The following is a 24135-nucleotide window of genomic DNA, read 5'->3' on the forward strand; positions in this document are numbered from 1 at the left end:
AAGGAGCCTATTGACTGAATTTTCCAGCTTTCTATGTTTTCACTGTTGTACGTAGGGGGCGCTATTACGCATCTTCTTAAAGAGTACAGAATCTCCGGGTCAAAACACAGATGAAGAAGAAGCAGAAACAAGTGATAGAAGATTGCTTAAGCAAATGTAAAATAACGCGATCACCAAACTGTTATGAATTCTCTCCTTTTAAGTATTAAGGTGTGTGACGTTTTAAGTTGCGTTGAACGCAAATGACGCAGTGCAGGATTCCCAGCATGTACGGACTCAGTGTAATTGCCCATTCACTAAGCTACGGGAGTTGAGCGATCATATCGCGTGCACACATTGCAGTGTTTATGTGCAAGATAAAGTTTGTGACAAAGTAAGTTTTCCTTCTATGTATATTGTTAATAGCGCAGTTGGGATAGAGTTAGACCATATTTGTGAGGTAGTTGATGTTTAGTGATCTTTCTAAGTGTAATTTGACCCTTCTTAACGAGCGAATTATCCCGCTAGCATCACGGCTCATATTGTTCATGTTTTCTAGTCATTACCTTGAAGTGCATTTCTCCGTGGGATAATATCATTCACTGGTTGTCATTTATTACTGCCTATTAATGAGACAGTCCAATTTCTATAATCCATATGTTGGTGTTTTTGTCAATTTCATTGCACTATGCAGTTTGTCATTGCAGACTCATACTAATATATTACTCCATATAAATTTCATGTATCAGTGCACTTTACAGAGATGTTTATATTTGAGTTTGCAGTCTCTTTAAGTTGTTGAATATGTTGAGACAGTGAGTATTTATTTCTGTTATATTATTTATTTCCGAAACTACCTCAAATACACTGTTGTGTAGGGCCACTCTTGTGCAATAAACGGCTAAACTCTCTGATGACTCCGACTTCCTGACCAGAGTTCTGCAGCGGTCAATAATATTATCCACCAGTTGGGCAATCCTCAACAACAAACATTAAACAGCATATAAATCAAAATTGCCTGTTGTTACCCAATGAAATGTCGACCCAGGAAAGCTTAACGACTGTGAAGTAGAGTTGTGACGTTGGCGAACGAACCGATTCTTTTGAACGGCTCATAAACATGAACGATGGGAGCCGAGTCGCGGCTGGAGGGGAGCCGTTCTTTCTGTCGTTCTTTTTTCCTATGCGTGTTCACTTCCCTGTCTTAGTGGTGATTAGGAACAATTTAGACCTCAACAAAAAAAATGCTTTCCTGTGAAATAAATAATAAAAAATAAAAAACAGAACAGTCTTTATAAACAGAAAGTAATCAAATGTAAAAACAACACTGCATAGTCTTCACTGTATAAATTAAATAATAGAGTAATCCTACTAAATGTACTAAAGAGCAATGACAATGAGTGATTTTCTTTAATAACACACATTGGCAGCAGGAATAATAGACTGTTGTTTACTTTCTTTGAATCTAGAGGAAAATGTAAGCTTTATGTTAGCTTTTTAATCAAATATCATGCTGAGAATAGTAAATCAATTTCTTTTATAGAAAGAAAGCAACTGAATCAGAGGTTTGAAGTAACATTTAGTAAAATATTACAGATACAGTATGTAAATGTCCTCAGAATTAACATGGATTAGTGAATACACAAAAGAAACAGTACTTAAAAAAAGAGTTAAATTGACTTTATTCTTCATATGCCTGTTGTGATGTGATGAAACCAGGATGTCACAATGTAAAGTTTTCGACTTATGACATAAAAAAAACACTTTTGCTTTCTATACTTCTGATATTTCCATCAAGCTAACAGCTGTTTGTAACAGTCCTAAATTTACATATTAGGTAATTTGTCACCTCATAGGCAATATGATTACTTATACATCAAGTTACTGGATGATCCCTAAACAATGTTTAAAAGAAGAAGAAAATGGGTTAAAAAGAGTAAAGTACTAGGCAAAGGCAAGTATGCTGCTGATTTACTATTTATTGTTCTAAACTAGACATTTACTTGTGTAAAACACCTGTCCAAGTCTTTACCTTTAGACAAAATCTGAAACACACGGTATCAAATTATGAATCATTTCTAACACACAAACCCTTTCATGTTTGTGCAAGTTTTAGTGGCATACAATGTCTGACAGAAAGTAATGCAGATTTTTACACATTTAAATAATTTTTTCAATTAACATGAACCGAGAGGATTCATAAACAGAATGTTGTTTAAATGTTCCTCAGAAGCTGGACATTAGATCCATGCGGTCAGTTGCTCTTGTTTTCTTGCTATTGTACACCCACAATCCCACCAGCGCCACAATGGAGACTATAAAGAGTCCTGAGAAGACCGCGGTGCTTGCACTGATTTGAAGAGAACCACCATTTTCTGATGCTAAAGAAAGTAAGATTCGATTATATTAAAGATCATGATGCAGAACTCATTATTATTTAACACTATTATTTATTATTATTTAAGACTTTACTAATTTACCTGCTGCAGAATGCTGAGTTTGTCTAGTCACACGGAAGGGACCCTGCGTTATGTGATGCCTATCGGTTTCTTTGCTCACATCTCGTCTGCGTTTGCGTGGGGGTTCTCCGAGGCAGCCTTGGGCGCATCTAGAGCTTGAACTTCCTTCCGCACACAGAATTACTGAGCAGGTAATGTATACCTGTCAACAGAATTTGAGTGCATTATAGTTAATGTTCATACTCAACAAGATTTACAACATTGACATGTGATTCTGTAATACCTCATTGTAGCCTCCTGTGAACTTGAACGCTTGGATCCCAAAGTCATACGTTCTTGCATCACTATGAAAAACTTCAACTGTGCCATCCAAAATACACCTGTAAGAAAACAATGATCACATGTCCTCTGAAGAATGATACAGAGCAGTTAGGGTGGCAAAACAATATATTAAATCTGAATATTCAATAAATCATACACAAAGAGATTACATTAATTCTTTAATCATGAATGTGTATTGTCTAATCCATGGAGAAATCTTGAATTAAATTCTCAAACACTAGATCTTCAACTTCCTGCAGATTAAGTGATTGAGAAACTTGACTATCAAGGAAACCCTATACTATTGCAACATATTCAGCAAGGATAAGCAGAATAAGCGATTAGCTATAATCCTTTAATCATATGAAAAACAATTATCCAGGAATCACAGGAGTAAACAAAGGTATACGTAAACACAAGACAATACCGGACGAGGAACAGAACCAAACTCAGTACTTAAATACTAAGGAGATAGCAATGAACTAAATAAGACAAAGCCGATAATTATGAGTAACCATAGAAACAAACAGGGAGATAATCAGAAACCAAGGAAACCGTAATTAAACAGAGCAGGGATAGAGGATCTAAGGGAAACAAAACAGAACATCAAAATAAGAGTCCGTAACTGATACGGTCACATCTTGCAGAACTACAGTGCTGTTGTACCCACCAACGTCCTCCACTCAATGAGAATGAGACGTAATGGTGGTGAGTCCATCACTTAACTATACTCGAGGGTTTGGTATTTTGTAACGTACTCGGCAAGGATGAGCAGAAGAAGGGATTAGCTATAGTCCTTTAATCAAATGAAATACAATTATCCAGGAATTACAGGAGCAAACAAAGGCAGCGTAACTGCTTGTATGAATAAACACAAGACAATAACGGACAAGGAACAAAGCCAAACTCAGGACTTAAATACTTAGATAACAATGAAATAAATAAGAAACAGCTGATGAATTATAGCTAAAGTAGTCTCTGAATTATAGTTATAGTTGTCTCTCCATTGCAACAATCACAGCCAATCATTACAAAGCATATTTAACGATTGATATAACTATGTTGATTTTGGATAATGAGGTTTCACTGTGGTCGGAGCTATACAGCAAAACACAAGAGATATGGAAACCGTAGACACTTTTCATGACAAAATCTTTTTCCCACAAAATAAAATTGATGTGGAACAGATATAGAAGAGAGATTTTACCACACTTTAGTGTAAAGATTTTAGCAGTCTCACCCTTCTTTGATGATGTCATAAAAGAGGGCACTGTATGGGTTGGCATCTGGAGTGGCCCTGCAAGACTCCACAAAGAGCTGGACCTCAGGGAGAGCAGAATGGGCTGCAATACCCATGTAGAGCATATCTATCAAATTTATCTCCAGCGGATACAGACTGGGATCCACTGGACGGCTAAAGTTATTGTCAGTAAAAATGTCAAATGAGTAACTAAAAGTGCCAAAGCTGGATTCAGTAAAGATGAAGTCTGACTTCTTGCTGATGTAGTGGTTTGAAACACTGGCTACTTTGGGGTACTGGCAGGAGAAGCCGATTTTAACTTGATTGCGTCTGGTGATTACTTCATTGGGATTCTCAAAAGAATTGATCTCGTTTTTGAAGACCATGAAGTCTCCGGAGTCCTGATTGGTCATGAGGAAGCAAGTGTGTGAAAAGATCAAGCGGAAATGAAAAACAGAGATAAATATTATACAGCTGACTGTTGAAATGACTTAGAATCTAACAGAGTTTTTTCAAAGGTTTTGTAAATGTTAGGACAAAATATTCTTAAAAAAATTTTATGGACCATTATTAATATTTTATATGCATTGAGAGAAAACGTTCGAGAAAAATGTTCTGGGAACATCCTTATGATGTTATTAAAAGTTGATGAATGTTTTTGTAATGTTTGGAGAAACATGGTGCCAATAATATTAATGGAACATCCATATGATGTTTTTTGTTTTTGATGAATGTTTTTATAATGTGAATATAAAATGTTCCTAGAACAAAATTCTTGGAATATTATATATAACTGATTAATCAAATCTTAGGAGAAAACTTTTTTTTGGTGCCATTATTCTCAGATAGTCCTTTAATAATTAGAAGGATCAGCTAAAAGGGAACGTTCTCAGAACTTGTTCAAAATGATAGAATGGAATGTCCCTCTAACGTTCACATAACAAAGAAGAGATGTTCATAATACATTAAATGTTTTGAAGATATATCTTTTTTAGCGGAGAACATAGACAGCAGTATTTCTACCTCCATCGTGGTACCACAGGTGTCGAGGGACACCATGCCCAGGATATGGGTGTCATTGGAAGTAAGAGAGCAGGTAGGGTCTCTCAGTTGGAGCCAATTTTGGTCAATCCCCTCCATGGAGGCTTTGCTTATTGCAATGCTGATACTGCTATCCTCACAGAAGACCTCTGCTTCACCTTGAGGGATATGATACATTTATTAATTGATCTAAAATGACAACAACAAAAATTGCAAGATATTATCAATGCACTAACAATGCTTTTAGAGTAATTAAAATGTGAAAAGAATTTGTTAAATCCAAATCATAGTATCGGGATTGGGGATTACTCTGTTTGAAAAGATACAGATACACAGTCCCGCTGCTGTGAGCATGTACAGTAAGATTATTCTGCTGGTGCATGAATAGACACATAAATACCATAGCAGATCTAGGCAGGTGGAGCTGGGGGAGGTGGTTTCAGACGTACTCTGATCGCACGCTGCAGGACTAGCCTACGCCAAAGACTAAACCAGACTATTCAAATGTTGAGCAAGCAATCTCATTGGTTGCAAGATCAGCAGAGGCCAATCAGCTTGTGCCATATAGTAAATATGATTGCAAGCAAAAATAAAAACTGTTAACAGTTGTTAATTTTTATAGTTTACAGTTTGTTTTTGTATTGCGAAATATCTAGCTCAGTCATGAAACTCTACATGGTGCAGAGACTGCATGTAAAGGACATATCAGCCTGCACCATCTAGAGTTTCATGACTGAACTAGATATTTTACAATACAAAAACAATTGTTAACAGAATCGTTCATGAAGACATTTATGAAATATTTTTTACCTGAGAGAACCCTCGATTTTGCCACAATGATCACAATGCACCTCATCTCTGACTGACTAATTATGGAGAGAAAGACGAATGACAGATCAAGGAAAAATCATATTAATCCTGAAATCTCAGTGAGATTAAGAACAGACCTCATTTTACCTCTGAAGTGTCTCTGCAGTGAAACACACGGGTACATGATGATGCAGGTCAGATTCCTGTGGTGTCCATATCAGCATTGCCTCTGTAATCCCTTGACTTGCATTCCTCAAGCTCTTTGATATATTCCATGGTCCACTGACCTGGAAGTCTAAGATACTACACAAGAGTGATTGAAAGATTAGATAACATTTACTCACATAACCGGTACATGCTAAAACTGCTGGTTGGTTTATCTATATATATTAAGCATTTCAACAACTTCACATACTGTACATCTGATCAGGCACGGTTCCAGAATCAAATCACTGAAGGCCCGTTCACACCGGGACGAATTTCGCGCGCCATATTCACCGACGTTTAACGCCTCGCGATTAAACAAAGGGTGCCAATGTGAGTGTGCACACCGACGCAAAAAACAACACACGTAAAAGCGCAATTTTTAAAAAAACTCCCCGAGTTCGTTTTTTTGGTTTGACCCGCCGCGTCAAAAACTATCCGACCAATGAGATTGGCGCTTTTGCTCACGTGTCTGGAGCTTCTGAAGTTACAGTAAACACAACTTTGGGGCGTTCAAACACAAAGCGGTCTTGCCGAGCACACATACGTAAAGGTGAAGAAGACGAGGAAGATGCAAGCCAAGATAAATGTAGAGCTGCTGGTCTCGTTGGTGTTGGAACATAAGCTTTGACATCCCACCTTCATGTTTTTGCCCATCGAAATGAGTCCCATCTGCTAATACAGGTAACGCTACTCATCAAACAACACTTACTACTGCTCTTGGTAAGGAGTCATTCACACAGCTTGTGTTGTTGGTTCAAAAAAGCCTTGAGAGCACATTAAAATGGAACAGAATCCAGGGGTCTGGATATTTCTGTTTTACATTAAGCGCCACCTAATATCAGGGAATGAATTTGCAAGTTCACTCGGCTCATCGTTAGCGGAAATCACTTGGGTGTGAACACAAAAAACGCGTTGAAAAATGCTGGTGAATAACACGGGCCGATATTCGTCCCAATTGCTTACGGCCCTTAAAGCTCCAGTCGGCAAGCCTGCAGATTGAGTGGACTTAGGCAAAATTGTGAATGTTTACAACTCTCATGCCCCTCCCCCACTATCAACGAATACCCTCCCACCGAGTTCGTGGCTTCGTGCTCGTCAGTGCCAGTGCACCAGATTTTCTGTGAACGCGCCCGTCTCATCAGCATCCATCAACACCATTAAGTATTTTGTTATTGTTGTTTTGTCATTTTGGAGTAGATTGTTACGAAATGGATTACCCACCAATTAAACGTAAATAAACACCATCGTCTGTCTGAAATGCTATTATTGCTGTATGTGGCAGACATGGTCATTGTACATTTTTCTACTGCTTATATATCAGAGCTAGTAAGATATCACATACAATAACAGTAGCTTTACTACTGTTCTTACTCTCGTAAGAAAGATAGAGTAGCATTGATTCTTCCTAAAAGCCGAACTTTATCCCTTCATCTGGACATGTTTATCCACCTAACGTTACATTCACACGGATTTCAGTGCAAACAAATGAACCAGCCCAACAGGTGCTAACGTTAGCTATCCATACCAACACATTAGGGCAAACATACTTAGATTACTAACATAACACTAAGAAATAAAGGTACTGGTTGATAAAGCACAATTACCTGTGGAATTACTATAACACTAAGAAATAAAGAAACTGGTTGATAAAGCACAATTACCTGTGGAGAAGAAATGTTACAAGCTCTGCATCCAGCTTGAACCCAATTAAATCACGTAAATCTCTCCACCTTTCTAATGCCGATCCGATGCTGATCCTGGTTTATTTACACACTTTCTTTCTTTACTTCTTTATTTTCAGCAGGTGTTCTCTTTTCCTGTGTTGTTTTTGACCTCCTAGCTCTTGAGGTTAACCGAGGAATTGGAATATTTTCCGCCATCACTCTTCATTACTGCGCGAACTTCAGGCGTGTGCATGTGATTGTAACGTGCGCGAGGGGTGGCGTGTGCACGACCTGTGATTGACAGTCAGATCTCACACCCCCCTGCGCTGATTGGACCCGATGATCCGGGACGGGTAGATTTTTCCAAAACAAATAACACGCTCCAGGTGGAGTTAGAAGCTCGGTCTTTTTTCTAAAACCACTTTATTTATGTTGTTCTGTCGGATTATAGTGTCGATTTCACTGAATATGATCAAAAAATTGTTGCCGACGGGAGCTTTAAGAGTGCTTCTGAAGTTAGGGAGGGTGCTCTAGTAAAGCACAGATATAATGTGTAAGCAATGACTCCTAAGCACCACAACAACACAAACAGTAATGTACTGTGAGAGATTTACAAGTCATTACTTTTACAAATAGTTGGAACAACATTTCAAAAATATTTGAATTTTTTTTTTGTTAATTTTTTTAATAATCTAGTAGTCAGCACTTAAATTACTTAATGCGGATCTAGGCCTATGTATTTTTGGTAACACTTTAGTTTAGGGTCCAATTCCCACTATTAACTAGTTGCCTATTTGCATCCATATTAGTAGGATATTGGCTGTTATATCTTATAAAGCACATATTAATGGCTTATTCTGCATGACAATATTTTACATCCCTTAATCCCCAATACCTAAACTTAACAACCTTACTAACTATTAATAAGCAGTAATTAGGAGTTTATTGAGGCAAAAGTCATTGTTAATAGTGAGAATTGGACCCTTATCTAAAGTGTGGCTGTATTTTTGTAATAGTTAACTTAAAAGTTAATAATTGCAAATTTGAGAGTAAATCCCGCATTTAAATGTGTGTGTGGCCGTTGGTCCTCTTAGCAGCATGAAAAAAAAAGCTGTCTACACTGCACAGTAAATATCTTATTTACATAAGTTTACATTTGTTTGTTATAATAATAGAATTTGCAAGTGTGCAAAACTCTACACTGAACATAACCTCTGAAGTGCCCCAATTATGCTATTTTAAAGTTTCCTAATGTTGTTTTGGAGTCTCCTACAACATGCATCAAAGGTAAAAAAAAACTGTAATTTTCTCATAATATACATTTTCAATGATTCTCAAACGACTCGTCAGATGAATCAATCTCTCTAAATCCCTCCTTTGCACGAGCTACTCTGCTCTGATTGGCCATACAGCTCAGTCTGTTGTGATTGGTCTAGTGTGTACAGCGCGCGTCGAAAACAAAAACACCCATTGCCCGCAAAGACGACTCGAGCAGGACGTTTCTCAGTGATACACTACTCAATTTGAGGTACATTATGAGATGATGCAACTGTAATTCCTCACCATCAGCATTAACAAGTGCATGTCAATCAACAAACCGATTATTTTACTTGTACTTATTTATTTACAGAGTATTTTTCTAATTCATTGCGGTGAAAATGTGGAAACTGTATCAAAAACAGTGCATACTGATAGATCTTCTGAATTTATACAAAATTGCATATGTTAGTAGAGTGAAATGTGGATCAGTTAAGGAAAGTTGTGGCAGAATTTTTTTTGATTCAATTTTTGGTCAATGCATATTTCAGACCTGTTGCCCGAGGTCTGGGCACGGAGGGAGATAACGTGAACACGTCCCACAGCTGCATGTTGTACATCTCCATGTAAGGGAGTTGGTGTCAGTAAACTTGGCCTGTTCACCCCTGGTACACAACTGTGGACTGGTGTTAGGACTACAAAACAGTGGAAACAGGGTAGAATGATTTAAATGCACAGAACTACAGTAAGTTGGAGCAACACAATACATGAAAACTACTGCTAAAGTCTTATTCATACAGGACTAGTCTTTGACAGCAAATGGAACTTGTTCTATTAGTTTGTATTTTATCACATTTGTTTCTAATAGAATGCAGCCGTGCCACTACAATAGTTTTGTTGGTTCTGGAAGTTTTTTTTCCCATTCATATCTCCTGTAGGGATTGGACATGTTAATAAACCCAAATGTAAAAAAACATATGGCACAGTGGCTCCCGTCATGTTTTATGGGACTTTCATTATGACATTTCGGAGTTTACGCGCAATACTCGGACTTAAGGCCATTGCACACTGAGTCAGAAATTTTCGTGTGCGTTTTTTCGTGTTCGTCAGCCTAAAAATTCGTCACGCACAGAAACCTTGCACACCGAGTCCGATGCGTATTTATTAAAACTTTGCGGAAATAAACGCAAAAAATACTAAATGGATTCGTAAAGCAGTGACGATGATTTTGTTCCCCTCTCTCTTCCTAAAAAGAGAAAAAGAAAGAGGAAATATTGGGTCCATCCAATCCTGAGATTGCGCCAAGAGGAAGGAGAGTTTCAGCTCCTTATCAAGGAGTTGCGAAATTATCCAGAGCGATTCAAAATTTACCTCAGAATGTCAGTGGAACAGTTTGACAGTGGTTCATGTAAGTTGTCTACAAACCGAAAGGTTGGTGGTACGAGCCCCGGTTCCACCTGGCCAAGTGTCGAGGTGTCTGTGAGCAAGACACCTAACCCCAGCTGCTCCTGACGGGCTGGATGGCGCCTTACATGGCTGACACCGCTGTCGGTGTATGAATGATTGGGTGAATGTGAGGCAACATGTAAAGCGCTTTGGTGGCCATTGGGTCTGTGAAAGCGCTATATAAATGAAGTCCATTTACATACACACCGGCCAGCGGAAGCGCTGGGCAGACAGAACAGCTGTAGCCTATACAGAAAATATTTTGTATAATAATAATAAATACTTAAATAATAAATACTTGTCATACACTTGTACAGTGGCTCTGAATTGTCAAAAAACCCTTTCAAAATGCTGGCTGTGGATGCGAAAAATGCAGAAAATCGAACCCGATCTGAATTTTCATTATGACGGACGAAAGTTTCGTAGGCAGTGTGCAAGCGTGATTGACATCAGGTGAGGTCGAATATTTTTTTTAACGTGCGAAAATTTCGGATGCGAATTTCGGACGAATTTCGGAGTGTGCAATGGCCTTTACAATCAAATTCTATAGGCTTGTTCGACAGACCGTTCAGTGTGATCAGGGTCCGAAATACCACGACACGTAGGGAAATATGTGACGCGGATTTTATAAAACTATTCAAATAAAACCCAAATTCTTTCTTTATAATATCAGTAGTTAATAATAAAAGACTTGAATTGTTTTTAAAATATTCACAAGTCCTTTTTGTCGAGTTGAGTCAAGTCTGAAGTCTTATAAAATGTGACTCAAATCCGAGTCACTAACTCGAGTGCCTATCTCATAATAGAACAGTGATTAAACTGACTGACAGGTAAACTACCTGTGCATTAAACAGTTTTAATGCACAACTTCCAGCCAATCAGAATCGAGTATTCAGAGGAACCATGGAATAAGGCTTTAAGTAAAGTGTTACACGTGTGGTTTCTAGAACAGGATAAGTAATGTAAATACATTTTTAAAGAATATACTTATTTGTTAAGTAAAAAAAATAATAAAAATAAATATATATATATATATATATATATATATATATATATATATATATATATATATATATATATATTTTTTATTATATATTAACATGATATTAAGTATACACAATTATATATACACAAACAACTGGAAGTGTAAATGCATTGTTTAAGAGTGGCAGATTTGAAAAACATTCAGCTCTTAAAACTTCTGGTATCTTGATATGTAATTTACTAGGAGTGTGTCACTTTCTGGCTTTCGAAATGTATTGTGGAAAATGGAGGATGGGATTAAAAAAGGTTGAGAACCACTGATCTACATTATTCTCACTCACTTTCAACTCCAAACTGCAGAGGCACTTGACTGAGTGGAGTTGAGTCAGTGTTGGCAGTCGGATTATAAGGATTTCTGACAGAGGAGATCCCATTCTCTTTTGTCAAAGTGATGTTTGATACAGGATAATCCTCCATTGTGAACTCAAAAACATGCAGTCCCAAGTCTAAAGTCCCAGTACTGCTCAGAGTGCACGAGTCCTAGAAAAAAAAATAGACAACATATTGAATTTAAATCAGATGAATGAGGCTGTTAGGGATAGATGTAGTCTTTACAATGGCACGCACTGTATAAAGTAAAGTGCAACTGAAAGTATTTTTCAGAAAGACATTTCATCAGCTGAACAATCGGTATGTTGTTAAACAACAATGTGACCCATTAAACACACTGGGCAAATTTTAAATGCCATTTTTGCGCTCTTGTGAGAGGCGACGCTATTTGTTGGGATGTTCCAAATGAAAGAATTCTGAATCCCTTAATGAAGGGCCCTTCCACAAGTTCGTTAAGACAAGTTAACTTGTTAAGCAGAATCATTCAAGTTGTTTTGTTTTGTTTGTGATATTTTACAGACATTTTTCGTCATACATTTCATATAAAAATGTCATAGTTAGAAATGTGTTTAATAATAGATGCATTAGGTAAATGTGACTAAATGCCGGGTCGAAAAAAGAGACGCCAATTGACCTATGGCTAAGCCACGCCCCCAAACGCGATGAGCCAATCACAGTGCGCATAGCTCCCAATACACTCGGACATTCTCTGCTTCCACATCCATTGAAATGCATTGCAGTTAATCAGTTTTCATTCGTTTTTATATGTTTTTTTAAGTTTAAAATGTACAAACGGTATGCATGGAGTACATGCAACTCCGACACTAGGTATCCCGAGAGGCTGGGCGACAGTGTGTATTTTTTACCCTTTCCAAATTAAGCCACATCTCAACCGAGATAAGTGTCTGCTCTGGATTAAGTTATGCGGTAGACCTCAACACCAACTAAACGTGGATAAATGAAATAAGGATGTCTACATCTGTTCTAAGGTAACGTTAAGTCAACAACGTATTTGAACGTTATTTTTAACATCTCTAACGTAACATTAGAAAACGGTAATTGTAGCTTCTAGCTGCGTTGCACATCATGTCACTCAGCTTCATTAGCGCATCTGTAAATAACCGAGATAACAAATGTTAGCAGTGTTGTGCTGAATGATTCATGTAAATACTGTAGCACCAAACTAACGGAGAGGTAACTTACTCTTGGTAAAGATGGTAAAAAGGCTTGTCCTGGAAACGTATGCAACTTAGACCTGTACATATTTAATTTGATCATGAACCATTAATTATATTAAGCACAACATTTTACACAACTTTCTACCAAAACAACTGGGGAACTTTGTGGGGTTTTTTATAGCAAAATATGTAGTCTTTTCACTCCTCTTCAACATAACTAAATATAGCGCCTGTCACCGAATGTTGATTGTTTGTCCAGTGAGTGGAGGGTCGTGGCTTAGCCATAGGTCAATTGTAAAGTTGAAAGCTGAGAGGGAATACACTCACACACACATATATAAAGCACATTTTAAAAACTTCATTATAAAATGTACGTTTCTCTGCAACAATTATTAACAGTATTAATAAGAAGTTCATGTTGTAAGAACAGCTAATGGGCTGATGGATATTCCTGTCAAAAGTTAAATATAGCGCTACCCTGGCTAAGGTCTATTAATATGTAACATACAGAAATACTGGCAAAAATAGTTATTAATTAAATGGACATTTGTAATCTATACATGTCAGCATTTAATGAAATTGTAATATTTTTATATTCAACATTTCTGTCATCCACAGTACTGAAAACAGCTTATTTAAATTGCCACAGTGCATTTGCCAGTTTAATCTGCATCTGAACTTTTCATTGCAGTGTATCATTCAAAACTGTTACCTCATCAAGATGTATGTTTGGGTGTTGATGGCAAGATGGGCACATGCATCTCACATTATCTCCATCTGGGTCATGGGCCAGCAGGTGAAGATGCTGAAAACAGTTCTGAGGAACCCTAAGGAAAGACCATTATCAAGACGCAACTATTTTCTTGATTGTTGAAGCGACAACGGTGAAATATATTGTACAGTTTGGCGGTCACAAACATATTTGATCTTCAGGTTAGCAGTGGACCACTCAGAATCAACTTATTCCAGAAAGCTTTAAAAAAAATTGTATTTTAAAAGCACAAACCTTATGTTTGGTATTGTTGCAGAAACAGGGGACCTGTTTGCAGTCTGAGTGTCTGAACGTTTTCTTGTGTCAACGAGACTATGAAGTGTCCATTCACGGACATCATGAACATTATTTGCCCAGCAGCAACCAGAGTCACTAAAGAGAGTTTTAATAATGTTCCATTATATATATATAGAGAGAGAGAGAGAATGTGATTACTATACATTAAGTTAGAGTAGCACATGTGCATTCATACTTTTTATAAGCATATATTAACATATTGATGGCAACTTGAGAGACGTAAAAATCTTTATGAATCCTTTGAGGTTGATACAATATTAATTCAATGAAATTAATGGGTGGAGTTTATTGTATTTATTATAAATAACATTCTTTTTATTTGACCCTTCTGTATCTCATTAAAATAATTAATTATAACAAAAATATAAATAATCTGCAGTTAAAGGGGTCTTTCTCATGTAACAGAGGGCTCAAGAGGCGCGCTAGCGACCGATACTAGCGGCTGCAGTCTTTAGCCTTCTTGTTAGTGTGCCCGCCTCCCATGCTGGAGACCCGGGTTCGAGGCCTGCACTGATGTGAGGCGAGTAGGACCTATCGGGTTACATTGCTGCCGTGACCTGGATGGGAGTGGGCTTTCGGTGGGTGAGTGTAACGGAGGCCGGCTAAGAGCTAAGAGTTTTCTCTCAGGGAAAACCACTTGGTCTTGAGGCACCACTGCAATGGCCTCATGTACAGAAGGCCAAAAGGCATCACGTCGGACGCAGCTGCCATGAGACCCAACAGTTTCTGAAACTGTTCCACAGTGACAGCTTGGCCAAACTTGATTCTGCCTACGGCTAGAGGAATCGACTCAATTTGAGCAGGAGACAGTTGTGCCTGCCTCGTAATCGAGTCTTACACTAGTCCTAGAAAAGTTGTCCTCTGTACTGGAGAAAGCATACTTTTCTTAGAGTGTAGTCTTAACCACATCTTAATATCATGTTTTGCTCCAAAATCCAGTGTTTGAAAAAAATGTCTCTGGTCCCATGTTGCTTCTTAACACAGAGTAAGAAAATGTAATATTTATAAAATACTATACTGTGATACAGCCTGTCGATTAGCGCTGCATTATAGATAAACATCATTCTTATTAAAATACCTGAGATGGCTTGAAGAACACATATATTATCACAATCGTGTTTATTGTCTTCATGTCACGGTAGACACATTCACTGTCCCTTCTAGTCTCGTGTTTATGTTGTTGTATGAGTGCACGTGTGTAGTGGGCGTGAATGTATGTCATTACCTAATCCGCTCCAGCTGATCATCATCACATCACCAGCTGCAGACTATCTCACCACTCTTTATATGCTCACCGCTGTTTTCTCATCCTTGTCAGATCGTTGTTTGATGTTGTCGGTGTTGGTGATCCAGTCTTCGTGTTCCTGCCTCGTGTTCCTGCCTCGTGTTCCTGTTGCCCGTTGTTCTGTGGATTACTCATCGTCTTGTGGATTATTGTCGTCTCACTGTCTTCTCGTCTCTGCACTTCTTCACGGACCTGACCATTGTAGTCCCTGCGTCACCCACCACCATCGGCTTGTACTGTTTCCACCATTTGTCCCGTTACTGTGCACTTATATTTAGAATAAAAGTTGTTACTCGCATTTGCTTCCTGTTCTCTATTTGGGTATCCATGACAGAACGATCTGACCGTGGAATGGAAGCAGCGAGCGCGTCTTCATCGACCCTGGAGGAGTTCATTCACCACAGCATTCGGAGAATGGACTCACAAGAAAGAGAGATCGGCGACACGGGTCGCGCAGTACAAGCCCTGGTGACGCAGGTGTCCGAGCTCACCCAGCAGATCCAACGCCTACGTGGTCCCGCTGCGCCACCCACACCAGCCGTTCCCCCCACACCACCAGAGAACCCCTCCCAGTCAGAACCTCGCCTACCCATCCCAGAAGCCTACTCTGGGGAGCCGGCTCACTGCAGAGCGTTTTTGGCCCGCTGCGACATGCACTTCGCACTGCAACCGCGCACGTTCAGCACAGAACCAGCCAAGGTAGCCTTCGTGTTGACTTTGCTGACTGGGAAGGCGGCACTATGGGGAACGGCGGTGTGGGAGAGCCAGCACGCGTGCTGTAACTCGTTCCGGACACTCTCCGCCGAGATGAAACAGGTCTTCGACCGGGCCGTATCAGGACGAGAAGCTGCCAGGGCGTTGGCGGAGTTACGCCAAGGTGAGAAATCCGTTTCCGATTTCTCAATTGAGTTCCGGACCCTGGCGGCGGAGTGTGGATGGAACGAGGAGGCGCAGTGGGACATGTTCCTGCATGGGTTGGCTGACCGCGTCCAAAAAGAGATCTACGCCCTGGATCTTCCCACCACACTGAATGGACTTATCGATCTCGCGCTGCGGGTAGACGCTCGGTTGTCAAGGATCGAGCGTCGAGCTCCGTCCACCCGCACGCTCACAGGATTCAACGATCCACGATCCAGCGGCAGGGACGTGGTCAGCCCAGTTTTCGATCATGAACCCATGCAGGTTGGTCGAGCTCGGCTTTCCCGGGAGGAGAGGGAGAGGCGGAGATCCCAGGGCCTTTGCCTGTACTGCGGAGGAGCTGGACACTATGCATATAACTGCCCAGTAAAAGGCCAAGCCCGATAGTAAATCTGAGGCTACTATCGGGTGGGATCTCCGCCAGGAAGCCCTCACCTACGTCTACATCTACCTCCACCCTCCTTCCGGTAAGACTAAGATGGTCAGTCCACCAGCACGACTGTCAAGCACTTCTGGACTCGGGGGCGGAAGGTAATTTTATGGACCACACGTTTGCACAGAAATTCATGATTCCCCTCAAACCCCTCACACACAGAATCGCTGTTCACGCACTAAATGGCCAAGAACTCCCCACCATTTCCTTTTCCACTGAAGATATCACCCTCATCACATCCGGCAACCACTCAGAAACTATTTCATTCTATATACTGGACTCACCCCTGGCACCCGTCGTCCTTGGTCACCCTTGGCTCATCCAACACAACCCCCGAGTGGACTGGCATCATAGAGCTGTGCTGGAGTGGAGCAAGGAATGTCATAAGTCTTGTCTTGTTTCTGCTTGTTCGTCCGTGCCTGTTTCTGTGTTTCAGGAGGAGACGGGGGATTTGTCTAACGTGCCTGCGGAGTATCTGGACCTGAAGGAGGTGTTCAGTAAGTCTCGGGCTGCTTCTCTCCCTCCGCATCGTCCCTATGACTGTGCGATAGATTTACTGCCAGGTAAGTCTCCGCCCAAAGGCAAGTTATATTCACTCTCTATTCCTGAGAGGGAGGCTATGGAGAAATATATTTCTGATTCTCTAGCAACCAAGTTCATTCGCCCTTCCTCTTCTCCGGCGGGGGCGGGGTTCTTTTTTGTGGGGAAGAAGGATGGTTCTCTGCGACCTTGCATTGATTACCGAGGGCTGAATAACATCACGGTAAAGAATACTTATCCTTTGCCATTGATGTCTTCAGCTTTCGAGAGGTTACAGGGAGCATCCATCTTCACAAAACTGGATTTGCGTAATGCTTATCATTTGGTCCGCATCAGGGAGGGGGATGAGTGGAAAACTGCGTTTAACACCCCTAGGGGGCACTTTGAATACTTGGTCATGCCGTTTGGGCTGTCCAACTCCCCAGCAGTTTTCCAGGCACTGGTCAATGACATGTTGCGAGATATGATCGATCAGTTCATATATGTCTACCTGGATGACATATTGATTTTTTCCTCTTCTCTCCAGGAACATGTGCAACACGTCCGACGAGTGCTTCAGAGGTTGCTAGAGAATGGGCTTTTTGTCAAGGCGGAGAAATGCGATTTTCATGCACAGTCTGTTCCTTTCCTAGGGTACATCGTCTCGTCTGAGGGAATGCGGATGGATCCTGAGAAGATTAAGGCTGTGGTGGATTGGCCAAGCCCAGACTCCCGCAAGGCCCTGCAGAGGTTTCTGGGGTTCGCCAATTTCTACCGGCGTTTTATTCGCAACTTCAGCCAACTAGTCGCACCTCTGACTGCCTTGACCTCCCCCAGAACTACGTTCAGGTGGTCAGACACAGCCGAGGCTGTGTTTGCCAAACTTAAAGGCCGCTTCGTTTCGGCCCCCATCCTTGTCGCCCCTGACTCTTCACGTCAGTTCGTGGTGGAGGTCGATGCGTCAGAGGTGGGAGTAGGTGCAGTGCTATCCCAACGCTCTTCCACAGACGACAAGATGCATCCCTGCGCGTTTTTGTCCCATCGTCTATCCCCAGCTGAACGTAATTACGACATTGGTAACAGGGAGTTGTTGGCAGTCAAGTTAGCGTTGGAGGAATGGCGCCACTGGTTAGAAGGGTCGGGGGTACCTTTTATCGTCTGGACCGATCACAAGAACCTAGAATACATTAGGACCGCCAAAAGATTGAACTCCAGGCAGGCTCGGTGGGCACTTTTTTTCGGTCGTTTTGATTTTTCCCTCTCATACCGTCCGGGTTCCAAGAACATCAAGCCCGACGCTTTATCTCGTATATTTGATTTTTCCGAACGCCCGTCCACTCCCGAGTGCATTTTACCCGAAACCCTATTTGTTTCCACACTCACATGGGAGGTCGAATCGAGAGTCGAGAAGGCCTTAGAAGGGGTAACGCCTCCGCCCGGTTGCCCACCGAATCGTTTATTTGTGCCGGAGGGATTACGGTCGGACGTCATCCAGTGGGGTCATAGCTCCAACGTGGCTTGCCATCCAGGAGTCAATCGCACTAGCTTTTTAGTCAAGCAACGGTTCTGGTGGCCACTTATGGCTCGCGACATTCACGATTTTGTTTTGGCTTGTTCGGTCTGTGCCACTGGTAAGACTTCCAATCGACCTCCAGACGGGTTACTTCAGCCGCTGCCGGTTCCTTCAAGACCCTGGTCCCATATCGCTCTAGATTTTATCACCGCCCTCCCACCCTCCCAGGGTAACACAGTAGTTTTGACTGTGGTGGACCGATTCTCGAAGGCGGCCCATTTTATTCCCTTGCCCAAATTACCCTCAGCCAAGGAGACAGCGGTGACGATCGTGGACCACGTCTTTCGGTTACATGGCCTCCCTAGAGACGTGGTCTCCGACAGGGGACCCCAGTTTGTGTCCAAATTTTGGCGAGAGTTTTGTAGGTTACTGGGGGCGACGGTTAGTCTGTCCTCAGGGTTCCATCCCCAGAGCAATGGCCAGACCGAAAGAGCCAACCAAGATTTGGAGAGGATGTTACGATGTTTGGTCTCCAAGAACCCTTCCTCTTGGAGCCAACAACTGTCTATGGTGGAGTACGCACACAATACGTTACCGGTGTCGGCCATGGGCCTATCCCCGTTTGAATGTAGTGTAGGTTACCAGCCACCTATTTTTCCCAGTCTGGAATCCGAGGTTGCGGTCCCCTCCGCTCACGCCTTCGTCCAGAGGTGTCACCGCACTTGGACTAGAGCCCGTGAGACTCTACTCCAGGTGGGGGCGCGCACCAAGGCCAAGGCCGATCGCCACAGGTCAAGGCCTCCCGTATACGTCGTTGGTCAAAAAGTGTGGCTTTCAACCAGGAACATTCCTCTTCGCACCGTCTCTAATTAACTTGCACCCAAATTTATCGGCCCATTTCCTGTCACCAAGATCATTAGTCCGGTGGCAGTCCGCCTCAAGTTACCCCCTGCGTACAGGAGGGTCCATTCCGTTTTTCATGTTTCAAAGATCAAACCCGTGTTTCATTCTCACATTAATCCGCCTACCCCGGTTCCTCCCCCGCCGCGACTCGTAGATGGGGAGACCACATATTCGGTTAACCGCATTCTGGACTCTAGGCGGAGGGGACGCGGATTTCAGTACTTGGTGGACTGGGAAGGTTACGGTCCGGAGGAGAGAAGTTGGGTGCCTGCCAGAGACATCCTGGATCACTCCCTTATCGATGATTACAATCGACAGGTAGGGGAGCCTGGGAACGCCAGGAGGCGTTCTTAGGAGGAGGGGTACTGTCACGGTAGACACATTCACTGTCCCTTCTAGTCTCGTGTTTATGTTGTTGTATGAGTGCACGTGTGTAGTGGGCGTGAATGTATGTCATTACCTAATCCGCTCCAGCTGATCATCATCACATCACCAGCTGCAGACTATCTCACCACTCTTTATATGCTCACCGCTGTTTTCTCATCCTTGTCAGATCGTTGTTTGATGTTGTCGGTGTTGGTGATCCAGTCTTCGTGTTCCTGCCTCGTGTTCCTGCCTCGTGTTCCTGTTGCCCGTTGTTCTGTGGATTACTCATCGTCTTGTGGATTATTGTCGTCTCACTGTCTTCTCGTCTCTGCACTTCTTCACGGACCTGACCATTGTAGTCCCTGCGTCACCCACCACCATCGGCTTGTACTGTTTCCACCATTTGTCCCGTTACTGTGCACTTATATTTAGAATAAAAGTTGTTACTCGCATTTGCTTCCTGTTCTCTATTTGGGTATCCATGACACTTCATGCTTCATCAGTCAAAACATCCCTGTCTGCATGTTATATTATATCTTATATCCATATTAGGGATAAGTTTAATACTTCTATGAATCTCACTTGTGGACTTTTTGTGCAAGGGCGTTCCATCTTTCAGTGTGAAAGAAACTACATGAAGTTACATGAAAGTGTTTAATGCTCCATATTACTACCATTGCCTCATTTTGGGTAAAAATAGAAAAATAATACTGAAGTACTTTGTAACATAGTTGTTAATTGAGTGTTTTTTCTTACTTGAGTCATATTATTTTTCTGTAGTTCTACTTAGTAAAACAAATTTTAGGACTCTTTCCACCACTGGTTAATTGTTGATGAGCGATACTTAACTGTAAGTTGATTTTAGATACCAAAACTGTTTAAGATCACCACACTGAAAAATTTTCATAAATTATAAATTAAATTCCTGAAAAGATCTTATTTAATTAGGACAATTCCTGAAATGTCAGAATAAAAATAATTGACACATGATTTTTCAACACTTGAAGAGGGTCTGGGGTAACATAGACCCTAAACAGAACATGAGGGCTTTTTGAAATGTCTGAAAACATTACATTCAGTAAGTATATTATCTTAAAAGTTATGAAGTACTCTTAGTAAAAAAACGCAAAAGTCTACTTTTTTACTATTATTTTATTGATCTTACCTCAGAGTGAAGGGCTCGTCGCCAGTGACATTGGTGGTCATGTGACGCTCATACTGGCACCACAGGATCTGACCCGAGTGGTCCTGATCCGTCACCTCAGGCTCTGAGAATGTGAGAATGCCACAGTCGCCACTATCACAGGCCCATGCGACTTGAGGATCACAGGGCAGTTTACCAGACTCTCTGTAGTAAAAGTGCATCTGTCAGGAACACATACAACAGAATTTTTTTTTTAACACCTGCAAATAAGCCATGCTATATATTTTAAAGAATGCTTTCAAAGACTGGATCCCATTGACTTTCACTTTATGAAAAAAATAATTATTATTTTATGCTTCACAGTAGAGAGAATCATACAAGTTCAGAATTAAATGAGGGTGAGTTCTCAGTTTACTCAGTACTTAATTTCAAGTAAAAAAAATAAATAAATAAAAAAACATGTCGTTACATGTTCCAGAAGCGAAAACTGTGAAATCTCTTCTAACTTTTTAATTTTTTAATTTATCAAAGCTGCTTTCACTTCTGCAATAGTCTGCTGGGTGTCTTCTTTTAATAGAACCAACCTTAATATGTATTCTAAAGCATTCATGAATTACAACCATTTAAGTTCATAAATCTATGGTCAAAAAGGGGGGGTGACAATTAACAGATTAAAGAGATACGTATTAACCTGGACTTACCTCCACTGTTCCACCTGGATATCTGTTTCCAGGCATGAAGGTCATCGATCCCCCATGGAAACTTACGGCTGAACCCACAGAAAGGGTCAAGCTGATCAGCAGCAGTAGCGCAGCATGTGCCATAGTGTTTGATGAAATGAAACTGTGAGTAATGCGGTAAACACAGATTACTACATGGACTACAGTTTGACTGGTTCTGCCAGCTGAAATCATGCACATGAAGAATGTTTCTGATCACACTTGTTAGTTTCCGTGAAATCCAAAATACATGGATATCAGATTTCAGTAGTTGTTTCCTTGTGTGTGTGTGTGTGTGTGTGTGTGTGTGTGTGTGTGTGTGTGTGTGTGTGTGTGTGTGTGTGTGTGTGTGTGTGTGTGTGTGTGTGTGTGTGTGTGTGTGTGTGTGTGTGTGTGTGTGTGTGTCTGTGTGTGTGTGTGTAAATGATACTGATTAACATGGACAACATGTTCTACATACCTAACAAGAAATTGAAACATAGTTAGTGATATACCAGATAGGTGAGTGCTTCTCAACCGATGGGTGATAGCTGAAAAATGGATCACAGATCAGGTTTGGATAAGGTCGCGACTAACCATATCATCAAGCATTCAAATTCATTTGCACTTGCCTGAAGCAGCCAAATTAGATATGATCTAAACTACATGTAAAATGTGTTAAAGTAATGGTAATGTGTGGTTTAAGAAAAACTACAGCCATATGGGATGCTTTAACCGTCTGATTATCTTCAGTCACGTATGACCAAAAAAAAATGGTTCATGACCAAAAAAAATATGCTTCTGATAGCACCTGTTTGTTGTTATTCTGTATCTGTTATTGTGTCTGTTATTCTGAGCTTGACTCTTATGAGAACCAGATCTTAATCTGAACAAAGCTGTGGATATCTGCAGAGTGAGTGAAGTCACAAGCAAAGTTTATCTGCCAGTTTAAAGACAATGAAGCTGAGATTAAGTTCCAGATTATAGAAATAGTCTCACCTGCTATTCTGGAAAGATCAGCCTGCACATAGTTAGGACTGGTTCAAAGAATCGACAAGGTAGACTGAAGAAAAGCTGACATTTTGAAGGAATTTGATAGTGTTCAATGGTTTGGGGTGCATACCTGGAGTGCATCATATCGAGATTGATCCAACAGTGTCTCTGATGATATATCCGCCCAGAAAAGTGCCGATCGCACTAAAAAACAAAAATAAAAACAGAACTCAATAGAACGGAAAGTCTTGGAGCGATCAAGAAACAGAAAGAAACCAATCGACTGGGTATACAGTTGTATAGTAATTATATTATAATTGTGAAGCCAAAAAAACTTTGAATCTGCATTGACCCCAAAGATTTAAACAAAGCTATAAAAAGAGAACACTTTCCACTCAAGACAGTTGAAGAAGTGGTGACTGAAATGCCAAATGCAAAAGTTTTTTCTGTATTGGATGCTAACCATGGGTTTTGGCAAAGTCAATTGGATGGAGAAAGTTTCAAGCTTTGGACATTTAATATATCTTTTGGCAGATAGTGTTTCAGGAAGCTACCTTTCGGTGTATCCTCAGCACGAGAAGTCTTCCAAAAGTGCATAGCTCAAAGGCAAAGGACCCGGAGGAAGTCGTGAATATCATGGATGACATAAACATGAGGGGAGAAAATGTTGTGCAACATTACGAAAGGCTCAGGTGACTTCTTGAGAAAATCAGGAGCATAAATCTGAAATGAAATTGGGAAAAATGCAAGATCTGAATGTCAGATATAAAGTACATAGGCTATGTACTGAGTGGAGAAGGTTTGAAGTCAGATCAAGACTAAATGAAAGCAATTGTGGAGATGCCTAAGCCACAAGATAAAGCTGCTTGGATGAGGTTTCTTGGCATGGTCCAATACCTTGCAAAGTTTGTTCCAAACCTGTCGTAAATCAGTGTGGCGCTGAAGAAACTCATGGAAGTGGTATAGCTTGGCACTGAGAAACTTCACAGCAAATGAGTTTTGAGATGCTGAAGTCACAACTGAGCAATGCCCCAGTTCTCAGATTCTTTGACGTCAACAAGGACATGACTCTTTCTGTTGATGCAAGTTCAGAGGGTTTAGGTGCTGTTGTAACCAAGGTTACAAACACATGCATATCAAACCTATGGAAGAAAAAGACAAAAGTAAAATTTATATAAGTATTTTATTACTTTTATTTTAGTGATTAAGAAATTAAATATTGATGAAATTACGTGCAAATGTAACAAAATAGAAAAGGAAATAATTTGATCAATTCAGATTAGCTCCGCCTTCAGCTGGTTGCGTCATTACTAGCACG

General features: G+C 40.8%; 1 protein-coding gene across 1 annotated transcript; it reads right to left on the minus strand.

Annotated features, from left to right (window-relative positions):
* Positions 1-1538: 1538 nt before the first annotated feature.
* LOC143751543 (uncharacterized) lies at positions 1539-22012 on the minus strand. The gene is made up of 13 exons (XM_077244097.1): positions 21828-22012; positions 21148-21347; positions 13983-14120; positions 13689-13803; positions 11750-11948; positions 9532-9673; positions 5998-6153; positions 5851-5906; positions 5023-5198; positions 4000-4400; positions 2722-2818; positions 2460-2640; positions 1539-2360 (listed from the first exon to the last, which is right to left on the minus strand). The coding sequence occupies exons 1-13, from the start codon at positions 21948-21950 to the stop codon at positions 2206-2208; spliced, it is 2139 nt and encodes a 712-aa protein (XP_077100212.1). The 5' UTR covers positions 21951-22012; the 3' UTR covers positions 1539-2205.
* Between the last annotated feature and the right edge of the window lie 2123 nt (positions 22013-24135).

The sequence above is a fragment of the Siphateles boraxobius genome, unplaced genomic scaffold (genome assembly GCF_051911475.1).
Source record: "Siphateles boraxobius isolate OS27281-9 unplaced genomic scaffold, OSU_SipBor_1 26, whole genome shotgun sequence".
In the NCBI taxonomy this organism is placed as follows: Eukaryota; Metazoa; Chordata; class Actinopteri; order Cypriniformes; family Leuciscidae; genus Siphateles; species Siphateles boraxobius.